The 21432-nt window shown below is 45.3% G+C and overlaps 2 protein-coding genes across 2 annotated transcripts in view; one reads left to right on the plus strand and one right to left on the minus strand.

Annotated features, from left to right (window-relative positions):
- Nucleotides 1-11442, minus strand: part of LOC130387304 (catenin delta-2-like) — a 78921-nt gene extending 67479 nt beyond the window's left edge. Inside the window, exon 1 of the mRNA XM_056596330.1 lies at nucleotides 11437-11442. Coding sequence (XP_056452305.1) covers nucleotides 11437-11442 — 6 coding nt within the window. The remainder of the gene's footprint in view (nucleotides 1-11436) is intronic.
- A 6434-nt stretch (nucleotides 11443-17876) lies between these two features.
- Nucleotides 17877-20683, plus strand: LOC130386947 (cAMP-dependent protein kinase inhibitor alpha-like). The gene is made up of 3 exons (XM_056595823.1): nucleotides 17877-17956; nucleotides 19885-20086; nucleotides 20610-20683. Exons 2-3 carry the CDS (start codon nucleotides 19924-19926, stop codon nucleotides 20681-20683), a joined length of 237 nt encoding a protein of 78 aa, XP_056451798.1. The 5' UTR covers nucleotides 17877-17956; nucleotides 19885-19923.
- Nucleotides 20684-21432: the final 749 nt, after the last annotated feature.

Here is a 21432-nt window from a genome sequence, read left to right on the forward strand (position 1 = left end):
GATGCTCAGCAGATTGGCGGGAGCCCCAGCCCCAGCCTCAATTAAGTCCAGAAGCACAAAGGAGGCCCGTGGACAGCGAGCGCTGTGAACGCCAGCACCACGGCCAACGCTGTGTTAGACACACACAGGGCGCCGCTCTCAGAAGGGCTACAGCTAAAGAGAGCTTTGGACCACCGAACCTTCATTAACATAATTAAATCAGGATGAAAGACAGAGAGAGAGAGAGAGAGAGAGAGCTAGAGAGAGAGAGAGAGAGAGAGAGAGAGAGGGAGAGAAGGAGAGACACACACACAGAGAAAGAGAGAGAGACAGAGAGAGAAACAGAGAGAAACAGAGAGAGAGAGAAGGCGAGAAAAGAAGACAGTGAGAAGTAAAAACAGCAAGAGGAGAGAGCGATGTAAAATAGGAGATGGATAGAGAGAGAGAGAGAGAGAGAGAGAGAGAGAGAGAGAGAGAGAGAGAGAGAGAGAGAGAGAGAGAGAGGACAGAAGTGCGAGAGTAAAAACAAAGCAGGGAGAGAGAACCGTGAAAAGAATAGAGATGGAGAGAGAGCGAGAAAGAAAGCGAGAGAGAGGGGACAGAGCGGAAGAGAGAGAGAGAGACAGAACAAGGAAGGGCTGAATAATCTCTTTCACCTTTAAATCAATAGGCAGCCGGGTGTGCCCAGAGCAGGTCAGAGTACATTAAGGCTTCCATTAACCTGATTCAATTGTGACCACGGAGCGTACTTACACCTGGCTGGATCTGTCTGAGATGGCACCGGGGCCAGACTAACTCCTGATGCGGTTTGGCTGATGCGGATCACATAACTATTACATCACGCTGCGCTAATGCATCTCTGTATTGCATTACAGCGACACCTTGGGTTGATTAGCATTAGCATTTTGTCTGCGGTTTTCGGTGGCAATAGTAACTGAAACAACAGGTGAGTGATAATGTGCTAGAACATTTAATCTTGTAGAAGAGTCAGACGCTCTGTCATGAGTAGGATCGGATGCATTTTTATTTATTCACTGGTTATTAGTTACTTTGCAGACATATTTATCCAAAGTTATTCAGAGGGAATTCAGATACATGTCACTAAGGAGCAGGTAGGGGTTAAACACAACAGAGACTGGTCATTGAGCAGCATGTAGCGGTTACACAGAGAACACAGAGACAGGCCATTAAGGTCTACGTAGACGTTGGACAGTCCAGAGACATGTCGACAAGGAGCAGGTAGGGGTTAGACAGTACAGAGACAGCCCTTAAGGTCTACGTAGACGTTGGACAGTCTAAAGACATGTCAACAAGGAGCAGGTAGGGGTTATAGAGTGAATATAGAGAAAGGTCATTAAGGAGCAGGTCGGGGTTAGACAGTCCAGAGACTCGTCATCAAGGAGCAGGTAGGGGTTACACAGTGAATATAGAGACAGGTCATTAAGCAGCAGCTAGGGGTTACACAGTGAATATAGAGACGGGTCATTCAGGAGCAGGCAGGGGTTAGACACTCCAGAGTCCGTTCATCAAGGAGCAGGTAGGGGTTGGACAGTACAGAGAGTCAGCAGTACTTGTGTGATAGCTTGAGTTGACACATGGAGAAGATACTCATCTCCTGGTCAATAAAGGGATATTATGAATCTGATTGAACACATGCAGGAAGAAGGTTAGGGGACGGAGAATGTTTGGATCTGGCAAATTGACAATAGTGCCAGTACTAAAGAGTACGTGCCAACAGGGTAATCAATATAAATCGATATTATTCATCATTGGACGCCTGCCAACAAGGACATTTGTGTCAAGAACAAAAAAATACAATATTATAGTGGCTATGGTGCTCCTGGCCACCTCCTTACACTGTCAATATTCAGTAGACAATGTCAAGAATTGTTTTTTTTTATTTCAGTCTTTAGCTTCCAACTGCCAATATTGATTTATGTATAAAGCAGCTCTGTTAGGGCAGCTCACCGGAAACATGGCTGAAATAATGTTCTTCCTGACAGTTTTTCCGATTCAACCGATATGAAGGCTTTTGATGCATTCACTACCAGAAAAGACCAACACACATCCACACGCAGCATACAGACAGACACACACAAACACGCATTTCCTCTTATTGGTTATACAATGATCTGCTATGGCTGACTGGAAGGTGTGTAGACAAGAGTGTATGTGTGTATGTGTGTGTGTGTGTGTTTGTTTTTCTTGTTAATTATGAACCAACAAGAGAGTGAGATAGAGTGCAACGGGCCAGACAAAGGCGGCTAATTAAAAACGTTTTTGCGACACCGACAGTAAACAAATGGCAAAAGCGGGGAACATGGCCGGCCACTTCGCACACATTACACGACAACATGACAACACAGCAACACGACAACACGACAACACAGCAACACAACAACACGACAACACAGCAACACGACAACATGACGCAACACAATGTGAATCAACATAAACAAATTAAACAAACTTCTGTTGCTCTCAGACACGCAAGGCACAAAACTGCGACCATATTATCACGACGTAACGCTACAATCCCATCATTGTTGCCAAGGGTCATAGAGCAATGAGATTTTATTTATAACATGCATATGCATGGATACACACACACATACACACACAAACACACAAACACCGACACTAACACACCCACACACTGACATACTGACAAACATTCCTACGCACAAACATAATGTTTAGAGTGTATGTCTATTGGTTTGGGTTTGTCCAATCGTCTGCATGTCATTTGACTTCCTGGGTTCCCACCAAAAAATTGTAATGTCTTGTTAAAGAGGTCCTTATCTAAAGCTAATTATCCAGAGTCAAAAAATGAAACTTCCACTTCATGTTGACTTTAACCCTTAAAAGGGAGAAAGAGGATCATGTGCACGCGCTCAACGTGTGGACACATCTCTATAAATGACCCCTCCTCCCCTACCACCCTCCACCTAATGATACAGCTCTGTATTCAGCACACAGAGGAGGGGAGGCTAAAAATAAAAATAAAATCAACAACATGAATTATACATGTTGTTTTTTTTCTCCATTTGCTCCTACCGCGGCTACGCTACGCGGCTGAGGCATTGCAGGGTTTAATTACAGAGACACGCACACACAATCAAGCTAGAAGTAAACACAGTGCATGCTAATTAAATGTGGGCTGACCGACATAGAATCTGAAATCAAAACAGCAGAAAACAGAATGCGCTGTGAATGGATGTCAGGGTGTTACATATGGTCACCATGGAGTTTGCATATTTGTCATCCTACTGTATTATGTGTCGTTTTTGAGCACTAACGTTTAATGCTTTTGGCTACATTTAATTTTACACTCCGATCTCTTGCACACGCATGCATTCTTTATCCTTATGCATTCCGCACCCTCTGTGAGTGACCAGCTAAACCATAGCTATGCTAACCCAGGCAAACACCACTTTCCCTGTGAGGGCAAAGATGATAATATTTGCCGCTGTGACTTCCGCAGGATATCATTTAAATGGTAAAAGGTCTACTACTACTGCTTCAACTACTTCTGCAGTGCCTTGTGTAAAGTCACAGTTAGACTTTTATGAATTTATTAAAGGTCTCCACCGACACACTGCACACTGAGCTGTCCTTTGGGTATAACGACATCCAGCTAGTGTGGTAGCAGAATGTGTGGAGAGATGAATCAAACTGCCCTCAGTGGAAATCTTTTGAAACCGCTCACAAAGCATATTCAGGACATAGTGGGCGATAGAATGTTAGGTATTCAGAAAGATTTCTTCGGGGTAGAGTGTAGTATTTACTGTTCTATTATTTCAAGTATTGCTGGATTGTTTGTGTTACCATAGGGTGTGAGTGTGACAGACAGTTCGTTGTGAGACATAATGAATGACTCGATCAGAGCAGAGTGTTAATTAGTCCACAGTGTTAGTGAAGAAGGCTTTTAAATTTTGGCCTCCCTTATCATGGAACAGAATCCGGATACATTTTACATGATAGAAACTTTCAATCGTTCTAAAGTTAACGTGGAATCCAAATAATTTTAAAACTTGTATCTTCCAGTTTCTGTTATACATTTTAACACCGTTTGAAATGTGAATTTTGCTTGTTTTTGGCCTGGTCTCTCTGGCAAAATAGAGTTCTAACCTCAAGATATCAATCTGGTTCAACAAAAGTTAAAAAAAATAGATAAAAATGAGAGGAAGATAGGGATAAATAAAAAGAAGATGCTAGGAGATTACCAGTTTTTATCTGGAATTGGTACAAGCAAATATTTATCTTCAAACAAAGAAAATATGCTTCACTTAGCAGCACTGAGTTCCACTCTTAATCCTCTGCTGTTATCTTGGCTCTCACTCAAAAGAAAAAAAGGTTATAGCTAATCTTAATGGCAAATATTGACAAATAATAAGTGTAATATTGACTTTCTTAAGTATCTTAAATTGTTCTTCGTATAGCTAGCATTCATTTATGATTCAAACCTAAATACAAAGAAATATTGTGATCCTTGCTGAATTACATACATGTCTGATCACGACGGTATAGCACAGTAATATTGCATCCAACCTCATGCAGTATTTAGCATACATAGCGTGGAAGGGTCAGTTAACTGTAAATAGATAATTCTCCACTGTTGCTATTCTGGGCCCAGAAAGCCTTGGCGGCAGCCATTACAAGCTAACATCTTTGCTAGCACACTAGCGCTAGCTACAGTAGCGCTTTACATAATGCATTAGACTGACCGTAAAAGGGCTTTCCTCAGTGGAAGGGGCATCATTAAAGATGCCCTCCTACCGAGCAGCTTGAAAAGAAGCATATCAACACACCCTCAGTACTTTCCTCCTCCCATGGGTTCTGAAGCTCTTCTTTAAGCCTGGCAATTCAAGCAGGTAAACGTTAGCACAGGGAACGATGAATAGTGCAACCAACAGGGATGATAAAACTTGCTATATGATAAAATAATGTGTATATATCTATATCTATATCTATATATATATATATATATATATATATATATAATGTAGCATATATATGTAATGTAGCCTATATTCTGCTATTCTGCTAAATTGCTATGTTCACATAGCAATTTTACTTAGATGCCGATAATGTATCTAGTGGTTTTCCACATGCTTATGGGTTTCATGGAAGGTTTCAATAATTTGATGTTACTAACGTGCAATCCTTCTACTCCATATAGACTGTGTAAGGAGCCACCTGCAGGCTATAGTCCCAGCTGTGACATCACAGATGGGACCTGTCAACCAGGATGCCCGCGCAGCGCGGTGTCCACTGCTGCAACCACATTAGCATGCTAGGTGCAGCGAAGATCAAATATTTCAATTTGAAGCGTTCCAAGTTGTCATTCACGCGCTGGCGCCGTGTTGAGATGGGTCTGTCTGAAACGGGCACGATGGACATGACAAGAGGGGGTTTCTCAAAGGACCCCTCGCTGTATTCATGATCGTCGATTGGGCTGTCCGACGCCGGGAGTAAGATTTGCGGTGGCATCTAAAATGGGGTGCTATTCCCCTTTAGCCAATGAAAAATGTATGCCAACCTCGCCCCGGAGATTTTGTGGCATTGGCCCCCTCTCTGTCTCTTTTTCTCTCTCTCTCTCTCTCTCTCTCTCTCTCTCTCTCTCTCTCTCTCTCTCTCTCTCTCTCTCTCTCTCTCTCTCTCTCTCTCTCTCTCTCTCTCTCTCTCTCTCTCACGTACAGACCATCTCCCCATCTCTCGCTCTTCTTCTCAGGCGGTGCTATAAATAGGGCGGAGTGCTTCTGTCTCTCGTAGTTTGCGTGTCAGTGGCTCTCGGTGACTGCTGAAGAATGTTCTCTGTGTGCATTAAACCCTCTTCTCTCCATCTCCATTGTATCTCTCCTCTCCTCCACCCACCCTTCTACTCACCCTGCCTCTCCTCTCCTCCTCCCACCCTTCTACTCACCCTGCCTCTCCTCCTCCCACCCTTCTCCTCACCCTGCCTCTCCTCTCCTCCTCCCACCCTTCTCCTTACCCTGCCTCTCCTCACCTGTTGTACCCTCTCCTCACCTCCCGTATCTCTTCCTGTCCTTCTCCCCCCCTGCCCCTTAATTACCTGTTTGTCTTTCACTCATCCTCACTTCCTGTGTCCTGTCTTCCCTCTCTCGCTCCATCCATCCATCCATCCATCCATCCATCCATCCATCCATCCATCCATCCATCCATCCACCCCTCCCACCCTCCCTCCACCCACCCATCCATCCATCCATCCATCCATCCATCCATCCATCCATCCATCCATCCATCCATCCATCCATCCATCCACCCCTCCCACCCTCCCTCCACCCACCCATCCATCCATCCATCCATCCATCCACCCATCCATCCATCCATCCATCCATCCACCCACCCACCCATCCATCCATCCATCCATCCATCCCTCCCATCCTCCCTCCACCCACCCATCCATCCATCCATCCATCCATCCCTCCACCCATCCATCCATCCACCCACCCCTCCCACCCTCCCTCCACCCACCCATCGCTCCCTCCCTCCCTCCGTCTGCTCTGTAATTAATTGACTTGCTACGTTATCACTTATTGTCTTGTCGAGTGGTATTGTATGGTGAAGAAGTAAAGATATCGACATGGCGTGGTGAGTGCGTCGCGTAGAGTATGTGAATTATGATGAAAAGACAAGCCCCTCAAGTGATCAATCACGCTTTTTAACCCCCTGTTTATACGTGGCACGTGGGATAGAATGAACCAAAACTGTTTACATCTGATCCCATACCCCAAATATATCTGTGCATTTACTTCTAAGTAATTGCCTCCACTTAACTAGAATGATATTTTAAAGTCACAAGCAAAATCGAGATGCATTGGAATGGAATACAATTTGTGGTAACACATTTTCACATCCAGCCTTCTCTATTGGCGTGCTCTCTACACTTTATCACTCTCTTGTCCCTACTTCAGCTCTCCGTCCTCTCATTTCTCCTTCTCTCCTTTATTCAATCATATTTAATTTAGTATTCTGCCTGCTCGCTCTTTCTCTGCTCTTTTTCTTTCGTCTTATTTCTACCTCATTTAATCGATGCTTGGTTTGAAATATGCGCTGAATTCCTGCATGGGAACCCTTGGCCTGTTAGAACCATGAAACACTAACCATGCCAATATATAGGAGTTTAATAAGGTAATGTATTCTGCGTATTTTACAGGCAACCCGGGATGAGAGAAAAATTTACATCGCCCACTTCCAGTGCAATACAACATCAGGATTTATTATCACGATCGACCGGAGAGCTTATTGATCGCTGGATAATCACTGAACCGTATCCCGGATGTTCCTGATCTCAACGGAGCTGCATTACCGATCCAGGCCGAAGTCTGAGTTATACTCCTGCGCCCAATAGACGGCGTACATGCAGTATGGTAGGTGGTCGGCTACACGGCTGCCTGTTTTTTCCATGGTTCTGCGTCTGCGATGCTGTGCAAATCCAGTGACATCGGGTGATCTGTGTAATGTGGAGACGATGTGTCTTTCAAATGAATAAATCTCCAAACATCCTTGTCTCATCTGATCTCTGATCTGCCCCGCGTCGGTGGAAATTAACCGGAAAGCGTAGCAGCAGAGATGAGGCGGGATGTCAGTCGCCCTGACGTCTTACACCTTTGGAGAGGAGCCGATGGGCTCCGAGGCCGGCCCTCGGTGGGCTACTCCAGGTGTGAGACCACTGCTGCAGGCCTTTTGATGTTATTCAAGTGTAAATCTTGCTTTGGCTAGACCTGGGTCTGCGCTAGGGGCAGAAATGAATGGGGGCATGGGGGCATTTTGCCCCTGACAGAATGTCATTGCCCTGGAAATTGGGAAGACGAGAGCTTTCAAATCTGTCCATAAAAAAAACGTTAATAAAATGTTAACTTCTGTGTGTTTGCAAAGCCGGTCCCGATTTTTTTGATAGGAACATTGAATATTGGTCAGTCATACAATTTAGAAAAGATTGGTGTTTCCCAATATTTTATAAAATTGCCCGGGAAATTATCCAAAAGGCTCCCAAATCCTATTACATGGGGCACATAAACCTCTTGTTTACTACCCTGGTCTGCACAGAGCAACAAAGGAACAATATACACAGACTATGCATCTGTGAAGCATCAACATTAGAATATCATTGGTTTACAATCAGGGACCTCAATTTGGCTCGACCGGTCCAACAGCAATCAGAACAGACTTCACATTCCCGGTGAAGAGTGAAAGCAATGGCCAGCCTGTGGTAATTAAATGAATATTGCCCAACAAGCCCTGCCAGTTGTTAGCCAGTCTGTTAGCCATGTTGTGGGAGCGTACCTATGTTCCCCAGGTCCTATGTTCCCCGGGTCCTATGTTCCCCGCTTTGTATGTGGAAACATAGGTCCCTGTGAGCAAATCTTTTTTCGTAGGATGGTAGGGGCAAGTACCGCCTTTTTCGCCTCTGATTTGCCTGTGATTGGTTAGAATGGCTCTCCTCCGATAGGTTATGGTTAGGTTTAGGTTTAGGGTTAACCCTCGACCTCACCCTAACCCTTACCCTAACCCTAAACCTGACCCTAACCCTTTGCACCCGGGGAACATAGGACCTGGGGAACATAGGGATGACCCCCCATGTTGTTAGCCATGTTAACATCCCTGGAATGGTTTATCACCTCCAGCTAGTTTGTTATTAATCTGATTCACATCGATGCTGCAGGCATATTTAAACATGCATAAAATATGAAACTGCGCATTGCTGTAGAGAAGATTAATATAATGACTTACATTAACTATTCCCTAGAATTCACATTCACAGTAATTTAGCCGGTGGTGCCTACGTCCGGTACACCTCAAATGTCATCAATGAGAAGGTGGGTGTGAGGCATCGTGCTCAAGGGAGCCTACAGGTAGGCTCTAGGGATACTGGGTATCGAACCCAGTAGCTTATGGCTGGGAGTGGAACTCCCTATCAGTACACAATCCTGTGTAGTGAGGTTTGTGTCGAATGAGTTCTGTGTCTCTGGTTCAGGATTCTCCTATGGTTATTCTCCATGTATAATTTGTTCAAAAGCCCGCAACACTCACTGTCCCTCACTGTTCCACTACATGTGGTGGCTCTCTGCTCCGCAGAAGACGAAGCGTACACACGCACCGGCGTTCAGTTCGCACCACTGATAAAACGCGTGTACATTTTTCCGGTTGATATGCTTCGATTGATGAAAACAACAAGCTGTAAACTCTTGATTCAATTTTCCATTTTTAACCGGTTTTCCCACGTGTATGGTTTCAACGCACAGTTTCTTCCTCCCTTTTCTTCCTCTGCCTGACATCAAAGATGATTAAAATACCTCAATCTCCTCACATCCCCTGGTGGATTGACCGAAAAAGAGCAAACAACGTTCTCACTGCATGTCGTATTCATAAAGTTCAATCTATATTCACCACCGGGGCTCGAGGTGCGCTAATGATTTTCCTCAGCACTCCGGAGATCGGAGAGTAACGTAATCGCTAACTCGTACGTCGCTTTATTCTTTGTTATTACCTCTCTCACTTTCTCGCTCTCTCTCTCTCTCTCTCTCTCTCTCTCTCTCTCTCTCTCTCTCTCTCACTGTCTCGCTCTCGCGTCTTGTTTAAAATGCAGAGATGGTGTTGCGTAGTGGGGAGGCAAAAGGTATGCGACACAAAGGAAGTGAACTGCAATCCTATTACGAGTTTAACTTTTGGCCCCTTTTTTAAGGAACCGAAAACAAACTGTAATCCGAGATCCGAATCCCCATCGCTCAAAACCTAGTGGGACAGGAATCATCCCCACCACGTTAGACTTATCGACGTGTGAGTTGAACAGATGTCTATCTGACACTCTGCAGGTACACACACACAAACACACACACAGACACACACCACAAGCAAAGACATGGGTAGGCAAGGGTACCGCAGCCTGTGAGACTCTCACTGCTGCAGGAGAGCGGAGGTGTAGGGGGTAGGGAGGAGAGGGGAGGAGGTGGGGAGGAGAAGGGAGATAAGGAGGAGGAGGAGAGAGGAATAAGGAGGAGGAGGAGAGAGAAGATAAGGAGGAGGAGCAGAGAAGAGATGGCGAGGAGGAGGAGAGAGGAGAAGGAGGTGAGGAGGGAGAGGGGACAGAGAGGGAAAGGGGGATTTCGGGCTGATCATTAGTTCAAATGTCTGGCCGTGCTACAAAAGGATGCAAAACAACAATACTTTGTCTTTGACTTGTCGGTTGGTCAATTATATTTTTATTCCACCAACGGTTCTTTTGATGTTGATGTGAAGTGTTGTTGATAGAATCAGAGTCTTGCTATTTTGTAAAACTTGAAAAAAACGATGGAGATGAACTGAAGTAGGAAGATGTGATCGTTTCGCTTCAGACACAAACTCTATCCCAAACCGCACAGACACCAAAGAGATTCCTCCTGCAAATGAATATTCCACCAATCAATATGAACAACTACCTCTGATTATTCAGCAGATTCTGAAATTACATTCCCAGCATGGATTTTCCTGTAATCTACCGCGACGCACTGAATCTTACATCTCGTTTGAGCTCAGACGTCAGCGGCGCTAAATCCCCCGTCACACAGTTGATCAAAAAGTCCAAGTGAAAGCCAGAGCGGAGGCAGGGCAGAACGATGGCAGTGGCAGTCGGCTTGGCCTTCGAGCAGGACCGTGTCTGGACTTGTGCGTCAAAATCCTTATCTTCTAGCAGGGTGGTGGTGGTGGTGGTGTAAGTGGTGGTGGTGGTGGTGGTGGTGGTGGAGGTGGAGGTGGTGGTGGAGGTGGTGGTGTTAACCAGCAAACTGCTGAGTGGGCTGTTTTGACAAAGAGCGAATCAGGACCAACACAGGGAAGGCTTTAGGACCAGACAATAGCCAGACTTCACTGGCCAGACAACGCTTCCCACCGTGCACTGGAACACAGACATTGGCATGTGACACACACACACACACACACACACACACACACACACACACACACACACACACACACACACACACACACACACACACACACACACACACACACACACACACACACACACAAATGCATTCAATTTATGCAAATTGTAATCGACGAGCTGATGCCAAATCCAATTCAGAGTTTATCCTAGATACAATCTCATTGCTCACATTGCTTACATGACCAATGCCAGAACACCTTTAAGATATCACACACTTACATCCAGGCATATCAATACAACAATGAGTCACGAATAGTATTTCTAGAACCTTTAGAAGTCAATAGGGAATGTTGTGACCATGTGATTACACATTTAAATATAAAAAGGACAACGCAGCGAGGGCCCGTCAGTTCGAACTGCGTCTCAGTAAATTATAGGATGTATATGATATGATAGGACACCAGAGCAAAACAATCTGTCTGCCTAATCACTACATCATATTGTGGTTAATGTGTCACTACACACTATCACAATATGTGCTGTATGACACAACGCAATACATATCTCACCGGCATTGCGCTGTACCTTGCAAACATATTGCGAGCTCAGGCTACTCTAGTGTGCTAACCGTGTTGTCCAGGCGCCTCTTAGCGACCCGGGTTCGATTCCCACTTGTTGTCCTAAGGTACATGTCCTTCCCTCTCTCTTTGCCCCCCACTTTTCTGTCTCTCTCCACTGTCCAGTTCCATAAATGCCCCTTAAACTATATGCAAGGAAAAATAAAATCATAATGTCATCATAACGGTTTGCTGGTAAGGAGGTGCTGTCGACGCGCCCTATCAGGACAAAACACGAGCCGCGGCCAATCAGTCCTCTGCGCTTCCAAAATCTTTGTAACCGTTCAAAGTCTTGGATGCGGTCGTCATGACAGCGTAGAACCTGCTCTGGTTATTGCTAACAAGATCTCTGCCCTTGATTGGGGTGAGAGTCGAAAAATGCCGGAAACCTCTCCTTGGCTGAGAGGACACACGCGCACACACGCGTATCATGTGTGTGGCAACCATGGTTCCCTTGGCAACCACATGACAACATCCTGCTCTGTGGGAAAATGGATGGTGCTAGATCGGGAGGTCTTTCAGGGGGAGACTGTGGAAGGGTGGGGGTGTAGGTTGGGGGGTATAGGTGAGTATAGGGGGGGATTCCTCTGTGAAGGGGATGCTGGGAGAAATACAGAGTGGGGGAGGGGATTGAATTCTTGGCTCGGAGCCGAGATCAAAGATTACACTTTCCCCTCACCTCAACTTTCACTTTCACTTTCACTACTCCTATTTGGTATACGGGCGCGTTGTGGGCGATACTTCAGAAAATACATCCCCGCTCTTCTTGGGATCAGCTGGTTCATTCCCCACAAGGCCCACTTCTGAGTGACTCAGGAGCGAGGGGCCACAAATAACCTCATATGCGTCCTCGCGCCATTATGCATTCATAAGGTGACACCGAAATGCTGCATACATTTGGCCACTTCTGCGTTGCATTACTTCCATCGGACAATGGCGGCATTCTGGTTTCGGCTGGGAACGCAAGAAGGGAGGCAGATACATGTTGAAGAGCGAGTTTAATTTGATATCGCCACTTATCGACATGATAAGGAAGGTTCTGAAAGCCCTTTGCGGCAGAGTCACCGGGGTGTAACACAAGTCCCTATGAGTCACAAGCGTTTATCGCTCTCTCACTCCCTGTCACACGCTTCACTCTCTCTCACTTTATACCCAATCACTGAACTTGCAATTTTTAAATCCTTATTTTCTCCTGCGAAAAAGATTTGTGCCCCACCCAAAAGAAAAAGACAAACAACCTGCAAACGGACGTGGACTACTGGAGTACATGTGGAATTTCACATAAAGCCCACCAGAGCCCCCTTTCTTTGGGGGAAATAATGGTTCTGTGCTTAGCAACTCATGGCCATGAACTTGGTGAAGATGTCTGCTGAGTACAGCCCTCACAGAAGCCAGAGAGATACCCCAGTGGGGGGAAGGTGCACTCTAACCCGGAAAGGTCCAGACAAACCCAACAACCTGGGGTTGAATTCTCTCTCTCTTGTCATTCCTCTTTCCTCTCTTAAGGCCTTGAGTAGAGCCCACTTTATTACCTATTCATCTATCTATCCCTGTACCTCTACCTCCCTGTATCCCTGCCCCCTCCCCCGTGTCCCTCCTCTCCTCCAGAAGCCACTCCACCAGTCATGGCGGCTCTAAGCGGGGAGCGCTGCTGCTTCACAGCCATGTATTATTGACAGGAGCCAGAGAGCCACAGAGTGCTGGTTTTACTGGGGTAGAGCCACCGGGAATTACAAGTCAAGTTTACCTGGAGAGTGTGTGTGGGTTGGTGTGGGTGAGAGTTTGACCATCCAAATATCATTGTGTGTGTGTGTGTGTGTGTGTGTGTGTGTGTGTGTGTGTGTGTGTGTGTGTGTGTGTGTGTGTGTGTGTGTGTGTGTGTGTGTGTGTGTGTGTGTGAGTATGTGTGACCATCCCTGCCCTTCCTGTGTCCATTTCTCTGTGTCTCTGTCTACATGTCACTCACTCTCTGTGTCAATCCTCTCTCTCTCTCTCTCTCTCTCTCTCTCTCTCTCTCTCTCTCTCTCTCTCTCTCTCTCTCTCTCTCTCATTTCATATCAATAAACCAAAAAAATCACCATTACTTGTTGAATTACGTCTCTCTCGGATCCTCTGAATATGAAATAATATAATTTCCTGTTGTTTTTAAAATAGTTTTTTCTCCTTGTAATCTGTGTACACTACAGATAAAGAAATTGAAATATTACAGGCAAACTTTTGAAGCAATTTAATTAGCTTAACGGGGCGCAATGAGAAAATGGGCAGACGTTTCAACTGTAAAACAAGTTTCCAGTATTTGATGCGATCGATTGCCTCTGGGATGATGTAAATAAATATATATTTCTATATATAAAAATAGTTCAACCACTTTCTGATCTGTTCACTGAACACACGGCGTGCGTCTAATGTGCTAGCGCAGCGCTAATTTGTTAGCATACAGGGATCAGACTGTAAATATGCTAATGCTCTTGTGATAGCGCCTCAGAGCAGGAAGAGATAAACAGCTTTTTCTGTGGCAAAATGTTAATGCATTGTGATTTGAACGGTCAAGATAAGATGTGAAAAGGGACAGAACCTGGCGTTGAGGGATCAAGGGCAAAGGCAATGTCAAATTAATTTCAGCTATCCCTTGCATTCCAACGCTCAACATTCAAATTCTCCTTTAATAATTGAAAATATGTACTCTCTGGTTTCACAAATTTTGGGAAGACATGGACAACAGTCCCCTTTTCAACAACAGTTGGATTGAGTTAAGTACAAGCCAATTAAGTCATTAATTGAGTCTTCCGGCTCAGTGGAATTTCGTCTTGGACCGGGAGGAGTCATGGAGGCAACGATTTGATCTAGTGCTATTTTAATTTGATATAGCCTAGATAAAGAGGGAGACAGCGCCTCTGCATTTGGGATTGTTTGGTGAATGGGGACTCTATTCCCGGAAACCCTGGCAAACAACAATTCATAAAATTCTAAATAAACGAATCTGGCAACTTGACTATACGTTTTCTGGAAACGCGATAGGCTATACGCCACTTTAATCACCAATTGCCGTGTTGGATGTATATCCACAGGCGACAGATCCGTAGGCTGTATACTTCAGGGGACCAGGTCCTTTGGCTTCCTCCGTCAGACTCACCCCTTACATCAATGAAAGACAGCTAGTGTATTTGAACAGCAAGCACCATGCCCTGCTCGCCTCGAGGAGAAGGGAATATGTGATTACATTAAATTAGACATTAGTCATTAACTTCTTGCCAGATACACAGCCAGTATGAGTAATTCAGCATGAACCAACCCCGACGTGTTGCCAGGTCACAGAGCAGCACCAGGGGCCGTTCACATACGCAACAACACGCTCCTGCAAGATCCGTCCGTGCAATGCTGTTGCTTGTTGTGGGGGGAAATAAAACACAATCCAGTGAGATCGCATGCAGTGTAGAAACGCGTTGATCTGATGAATAAGGTTGATTCTAACCGCCTTGAGACCGAACGAAACACAAAATCAAACAGGCTGGGGACTTTATTATAACCACGGGTCGCTTAAGTGGACAGACCGTCAGATGATCAGGCGTTTAAGATGCATCAGACGGAGCTCTGGCCGACAGCTCGCACCATAAACACCTCATGCATGCCTCCAAAAACGGGCTATATCGCCCCCATTCAAAGACTATTAAATGGACGGTTTGGCCAGCGATAAGCCGCTGTCGACTACCTTCATAATCGTACACTTATATCACTGAAATTAGGTCAAACGGAGAATGCAATTCTCCCATCCACCCCCCCCCCCCTCCTCTTCCTCCCTATATCGCCTCTCCCCTCCCCTCCTCCTTCGGATCGAGCATCCAGCTGAAATGATGAGGCTGGCTCCATGTTCAGTTTACAATCAATGGAGCCTCGCCACCACCACAGCCCCCTTTCAGCGGAAAAACACAATTCATAACCTCTCCCTCCGACGCCGAAACATCTGGGGGAGAAAACGCTGCAGCAAATGAGGCAGGGACTACGGGATACACAAACAAACGTGATGAACCATCTATAGTCATCCTGGATGGATGGTGGGCCAGCGGATGCAAATGAGTGACAGCTCACGGCGGAGTGAGCACATAGAGATGACATTGCGCCAGCCGCTTACTGTATAAAATATCCCCGATCCTCTCGACTCCCCCGTTGAATCTGCGAATCCCGTATCATCAAAGCACGTTAGACAGGAACGCTCTCATTCCAACCTCCCCCTCCTCGAGAATAGTCGTCTGGAAGAAGTATTAAAAGGCTCTTCGCATCGTCGCAAGTAGGCTACGCGATGAGAGAAAACAGGGGGGTAGCCGGCATCCGCCAATCCGCCGTAGGAGAGACGCGGCTCGGGATGGAACTGGAAGGAGCGGTCGGTGCAGGCAGTGCACTGCGCACAGGAGAAGGCTGGCGAAGCGGCAGCAGCAGTAGCAGCCACAGAGGTTCTCTCTCCTCTCTCCCCTCCCTCCCTCACTCACTCGCTCTCACTCACTCTCCAACGCTCCCCTGATTCACAATCCAACATCCCCCATCCAGCCAGACGGACAGACGGCATGGGTACCACTCTCAGCCGCGCCCTCTTTCGGCGTCCAGAGTAACAACAGCTACGCACCGGATCCCGATAACGACTGACCAATTGCCACGAATGGGAAGGAACTTGTCGTTTGTATGTGCCTTTTAGGTGACGTCACGACAATGCATATTTACAATTCCAACTTTTAATCTAAACACTTTTGACTCCGACATTCTGCAAAGTCTACTCTTCCGCCAGTGCGTATGTGTGTGTGTGTGTGTGTGTGTGTGTGTGTGTGTGTGTGTGTGTGTGTGTGTGTGTGTGTGTGTGTGTGTGTGTGTGTGTGTGTGTGTGTGTGTGTGTGTGTGTGTGTGTCGAATTGTGCACCCATCCATCCATCTATGCACCATCCATATCCATCCATGCTTTAATCCCAAATGCATCGATCCACCCACTCATCCATATATATTAATTCATCCATCCATCATCCTTTCACACGTCCATTTATCTATCCATACACACATCTTTCCATCCACCCATTAAAAATGTTCCTCCATCCACACACACATCCTTCCATCCATCAGTACACTCATCCATCCATCCACCCACTCCCCCATCCATCTACTCATCCTAACCAAGACTAATTAGGAAATAGCTTAGAGATAAACTATGTAGGGATCTTTAAGTTGTGATGATGGAAGTGACTGAAATGTCCTGACATCATCCTTTCGTAAGCAACTTCCTGTACCTGTTCTTTGACGGGTTCTCAGGGGAACCGAGATCATTGCTGTCAGCATTTTACTTTCATTGAAAAAAGGCCTGATTTTGCAGGATCTTTATTCTCTGTTTTAAGTTTGAGTGTGTATTGGCATATTTTGTCTTGGTGTGATTTCGTTTTGACATTGGATGTCGTTGAATTTGCTGACATATTTCTGTTATATCGTTTTTATTGGTATTTAACGTGTGTGAAACGTCATGAATATTGATGTAATTGAGCCATGCATTGATGTATATATCTGCTAACATGTCAGAAGAGTGTGAAACCTCCGATTACAGGCTAATTGCACCATGAGGCTAATTAATACATTGTTCCATCATTCCATGCATGAGTAATGTCTAAATTTAACAGATCAATCGAGGCCAGCTTCCACATGGTATTTGATGTGCCACGTTGTTCGAGTAACGGTAACAAATCGTTTGGTCAGATGATCAAATCAGCGCATCACCTAATTTGTGTCGCCAAGGTAGTGACTCCCTGGTATAGCAGCACCTCCCAGTGGTATAAGGTAGTACTGCACACTGTTCCTTTGCATTACCTCATCAAGAATCTTGTATCATCACTTTTGTTATGGAAATATTTGTTGGAAGAACACGCCCACAATATTTTACAACTAACAACTAACTTCTCTTGAAATTCAAAACTATTTGAGGGTATGATATTTTTGTAATGGTTATCTTTCGTGGCGAAGAACTATAAACTAAACCGCTAAGTAAAAATGCGAAACTAACAACGTTTTTAGGGAATTGAATCCAAATACTGTAAATTAGGTGATGTAGTAGAGGAAGGACCACGTCTCTCTCCTCTCATCCTTTGTGTGTCCTGACCAATCACCGTTCAGATACGAGTTTGCTGGTTGCTTATTGGTTGCGAACTAGGAAGATGCTACCGCCATGGATACGAGGCTGAGCCAAATTGATGATGTCTAGGTGATGTTTAAACACTGAGCGGTGTGCCCTATTAAATAACCCAGCTGTCATTCGCTTGGGTTGCGTGTTTTCAATCGTAGCTGACGCGTCAAGATATTTGGATTACGTTATTGGAACGACCATTTCTAGACCCTTCTTAAACCGTCTGCTGTGATTTCGGGCCCACGGTTACCGTTCCTACGAGTCACTCCCTCGGTGGTGGAGATGTAGCTTCGGCTTGCAACACCGGAGCAACTGTCATAGTAGGTAAGAGCACACGCAAAACTACCCCACCAAGTATAATACCGGTACTATGTAGAAAATATTCGGTGTTTTTTTGGCATGCTGGCGCAATTATCATGAAGAAGATTCTGCATGCATCCTCTTGGAAAACCAAGAGCAGTGAAAGGAAACGATAACACAGAAAAATAAAATGCTAACATGCCAGATGTCTACAATGCGTTTTTTTGAGTTGAGCTTTACAGGGAATGGGGATAATGTCTGTGTGTGACAACAAGGCAAGGTGTGTTTTCTCAATCAGGCCTACCTGCACATTCCTTTGTAGGCCTACCTTCAGTGGTTCTCCATTGTTACTAGTTCTCCATAGTAATGGCAATTGCCCAGGGTTGTAAATTATTGGCATACGGCTAATCTCTGGTTAGGGCATCTTGATAGTTACACCCTGTTAATTCTACCCTCTGTGTTTTGAGGGAATATTGTGAAGTATTTTGTTTATTCTGAGATGTATAAGTCGTTTTTTAAATCTTCTCTCTCTAGCCAAATACACCACACATGTCCCTGTACAGCATAAGACACAACAAACCTTTACTGCATGATTCAAATGTATGTTTCAACATTTGAATATGTTGTTAAATTTGTTTGATTTTAAGACCTACATGAGAGGGTCTTTCAGTGTTAAATATTCACCTCTTTAATATCCACTTGTGCCCAACTATAACAAAACTATATGAGCTTGTGATATGTTTTAGGCAGAATATGCAGGTGTGTGTGTGTGTGTGTGTGTGTGTGTGTGTGTGTGTGTGTGTGTGTGTGTGTGTGTGTGTGTGTGTGTGTGTGTGTGTGTGTGTGTGTGTGTGCGTGCGTGCGTGCGTGCGTGCGTGCGTGCGTGCGTGCGTGCGTGCGTGCGTGCGTGCGTGCGTGCGTGCGTGCGTGCGTGCGTGCGTGCGTGCGTGGCACAGACAGGTCTTTTTGGTGCTGAAACAGTGACCTCAAATTTCTGCTGAACTCTATTGACGTGAGCTTGGTATATGTGGTTCACATTTTAAAAGTGTGTGCAGATCTACATGTGAGAACTTTTTGGTGGTGACATCATAAATACCATAGAGTGTTAAGGGAACCAGACCCGGCAAGCTAAATGAACCCAAGGTGAAACCCAAGGACCTTTTCGTTTTAAAAGCTCTGGGGGGGGTGCGGCACAGAAAGCGTTTAGGATCTAAATATTACAGGCAGGAAGGGACGCATGGTAATTAAGAGGTCAGAGAGAGATTTACTTTACAGCGGACATTCGAAGTGGGCTAGTCAGCAGAATGCCATCAGTCAGCAAAACCCACTTGTACTGATGCTATAAAACAAAATGGAGTGTGGTTAAAGTCACAAAGGAGCGCAGTGAGATTATAAAATATTAGAGGTTACAGTAGGAAAATAGTTTAACTTGAGAAAAGGTCATTGTACGACCAATAAGCTAAACTAAAATCTTCCTCTCTTTGTCTTTGTCTCTCTTTTTTTGTATTTCTCTCCCTTTCTCTTTCTTTGTCTTTGTCTCTTCCTCTTGGTCCTTTTCTCTTGCTTTTTTGTGTCTCTCTACTTTTCTTTGTCTCCTCCTCCTCTCTGTTGCCTCTGTTCCCTCCCTATCTGCCTCATTGTTTAACAAATATTATTTCTCTCTTTGTCGTCTCTCCCTCTCTCCATTTCTCTAATTTTGTGTCTATCTTTCACTCTTTGTCTCTCCCCATCTCTTTGTTAAATATTATTCTCTCACTTTGTCTCCTATCCCTCTTGCCCTCCATGTATCTCTCTCTCTATTTCTCTACCTCTGTATCTTTCCCCCCCATCACTCCCTTTGTCTTTTCTCTTTCTCATTCTCTCTCCTCTTCCTCTCTCTCTATCCATCTCTGCCCTTCCCCTGCTCTCTCTCCCCCCCCCTCCTCCCCCTCTCCCCTCAATCACACATTCAGCCGCTGGCTGAGTACCGGAGGATGCTGGAGGGCTGAGGGATGGCAGAGGTCGAGGCTACGTACGCCGACTTCATCGCATCGGGGCGCACAGGCCGGAGGAACGCCATGCACGACATCCTGCAGAGCCCCAGCGACCCGCAGGGGGGCCAGCTGCCCCTCAGCCTGTCCCTGTCCCAGCTGCACATACACACTGCCCGCAGAGGTGAGCAGGGGGGAGGAGACGGGAGCTCGGGACGCTAAGCTAACACCAGAAGTGCATAGTTATCTGGCTTGTCAGGCCGCTTTAAAGCTGCACTATGTACGTTTTACAGTTAGCGGCCTCTAGTGGCTAGAGTTGTAGCTACGGTTATAGATATATATATATATACCTATGTCTTATTGTTTATCTTATTTATCTATTGAAGTATATATAAATATTGTTTAACTATTAAATAGCTACTGTGGAAAAGTTAAATAGGTTTACATTTTCAAAAGGTACAAAACATGACTTTTGCGATTCTAAATACATTTAAATATTTGACTATTCTTTATTTATTTCAACAAGCTTGGAAGTTTGATTGTTTGTTGGAATTCATGACTTTTATTTCCTGGCATTTAAATATTAATGTATTATTGTGTTCCCCCAACTGCTATTCTGCTAGATTACATCATGTTAAATCATCGTTGTCATCTCTTCTCCCTCCCTGCCTTCTTCTCGCCCTCTCTCTCCCCTTCCCTCCCTATAGATGGGGGAGATGCTGAGGACAGCCAGGGCTCCTCAACGTCGGTCCAGAGAGAGATGGCCCAGAGGAACAGCTAACACACACCTCCCTCTCCACTGCTGTATGCATGGTGGCTGCTGTGTGTGTGTGTGTGTGTGTGTGTGTGTGTGTGTGTGTGTGTGTGTGTGTGTGTGTGTGTGTGTGTGTGTGTGTGTGTGTGTGTGTGTGTGGGTGCGTGTGTGTGGGTGTGTTAGTGTGGATGTGTGGGAGGCAGTGAAAGGACTTGAGGCTAGCCAAGTAAGGCTAGCTTAGGCCGGCAGTAAGGTTAGCCTCACCGCCCTTACCCATGTGCCCATGAGAAGGACCTTAATGTCCCAGGATATGACCTGCTGAGCGTCTCTGCCCGTCTAGTGTAACGGAGAGCACCCTGAGGATGTTTATGTCTGGAAGATTCTCTGAACTCCAGCGAAGGACCAGGGAGGTTCATGCAACGTTTGAACTCACTAACTGATTTTTCTCCGATGCAACATGGATAAAGAGGAAGAAACATGGGATAAATAGCTTTTCATTGCTTAATAATAACAATACACAAACACACACACTTATAATCAAAATAAACTTCACACCCCCCCCCCACCACCCCCTAAGAGACACACACACACACACACACACACACACAGTCAACATCTCACACTCAAATATACCCCACCACAAATAATCACACCAAACATGGCAATTGAGAATATCTGAAAAACAGGAAGTGCTTAAATGTACTGTTAATTATTCAACAATAATATGCATAGGCTTATTCTGTAAAAAGCAGAACTGTAACAATACCGTTTCTCAA

Source organism: Gadus chalcogrammus, chromosome 8, assembly GCF_026213295.1.
Source record: "Gadus chalcogrammus isolate NIFS_2021 chromosome 8, NIFS_Gcha_1.0, whole genome shotgun sequence".
NCBI classification, from domain to species: domain Eukaryota; kingdom Metazoa; phylum Chordata; class Actinopteri; order Gadiformes; family Gadidae; genus Gadus; species Gadus chalcogrammus.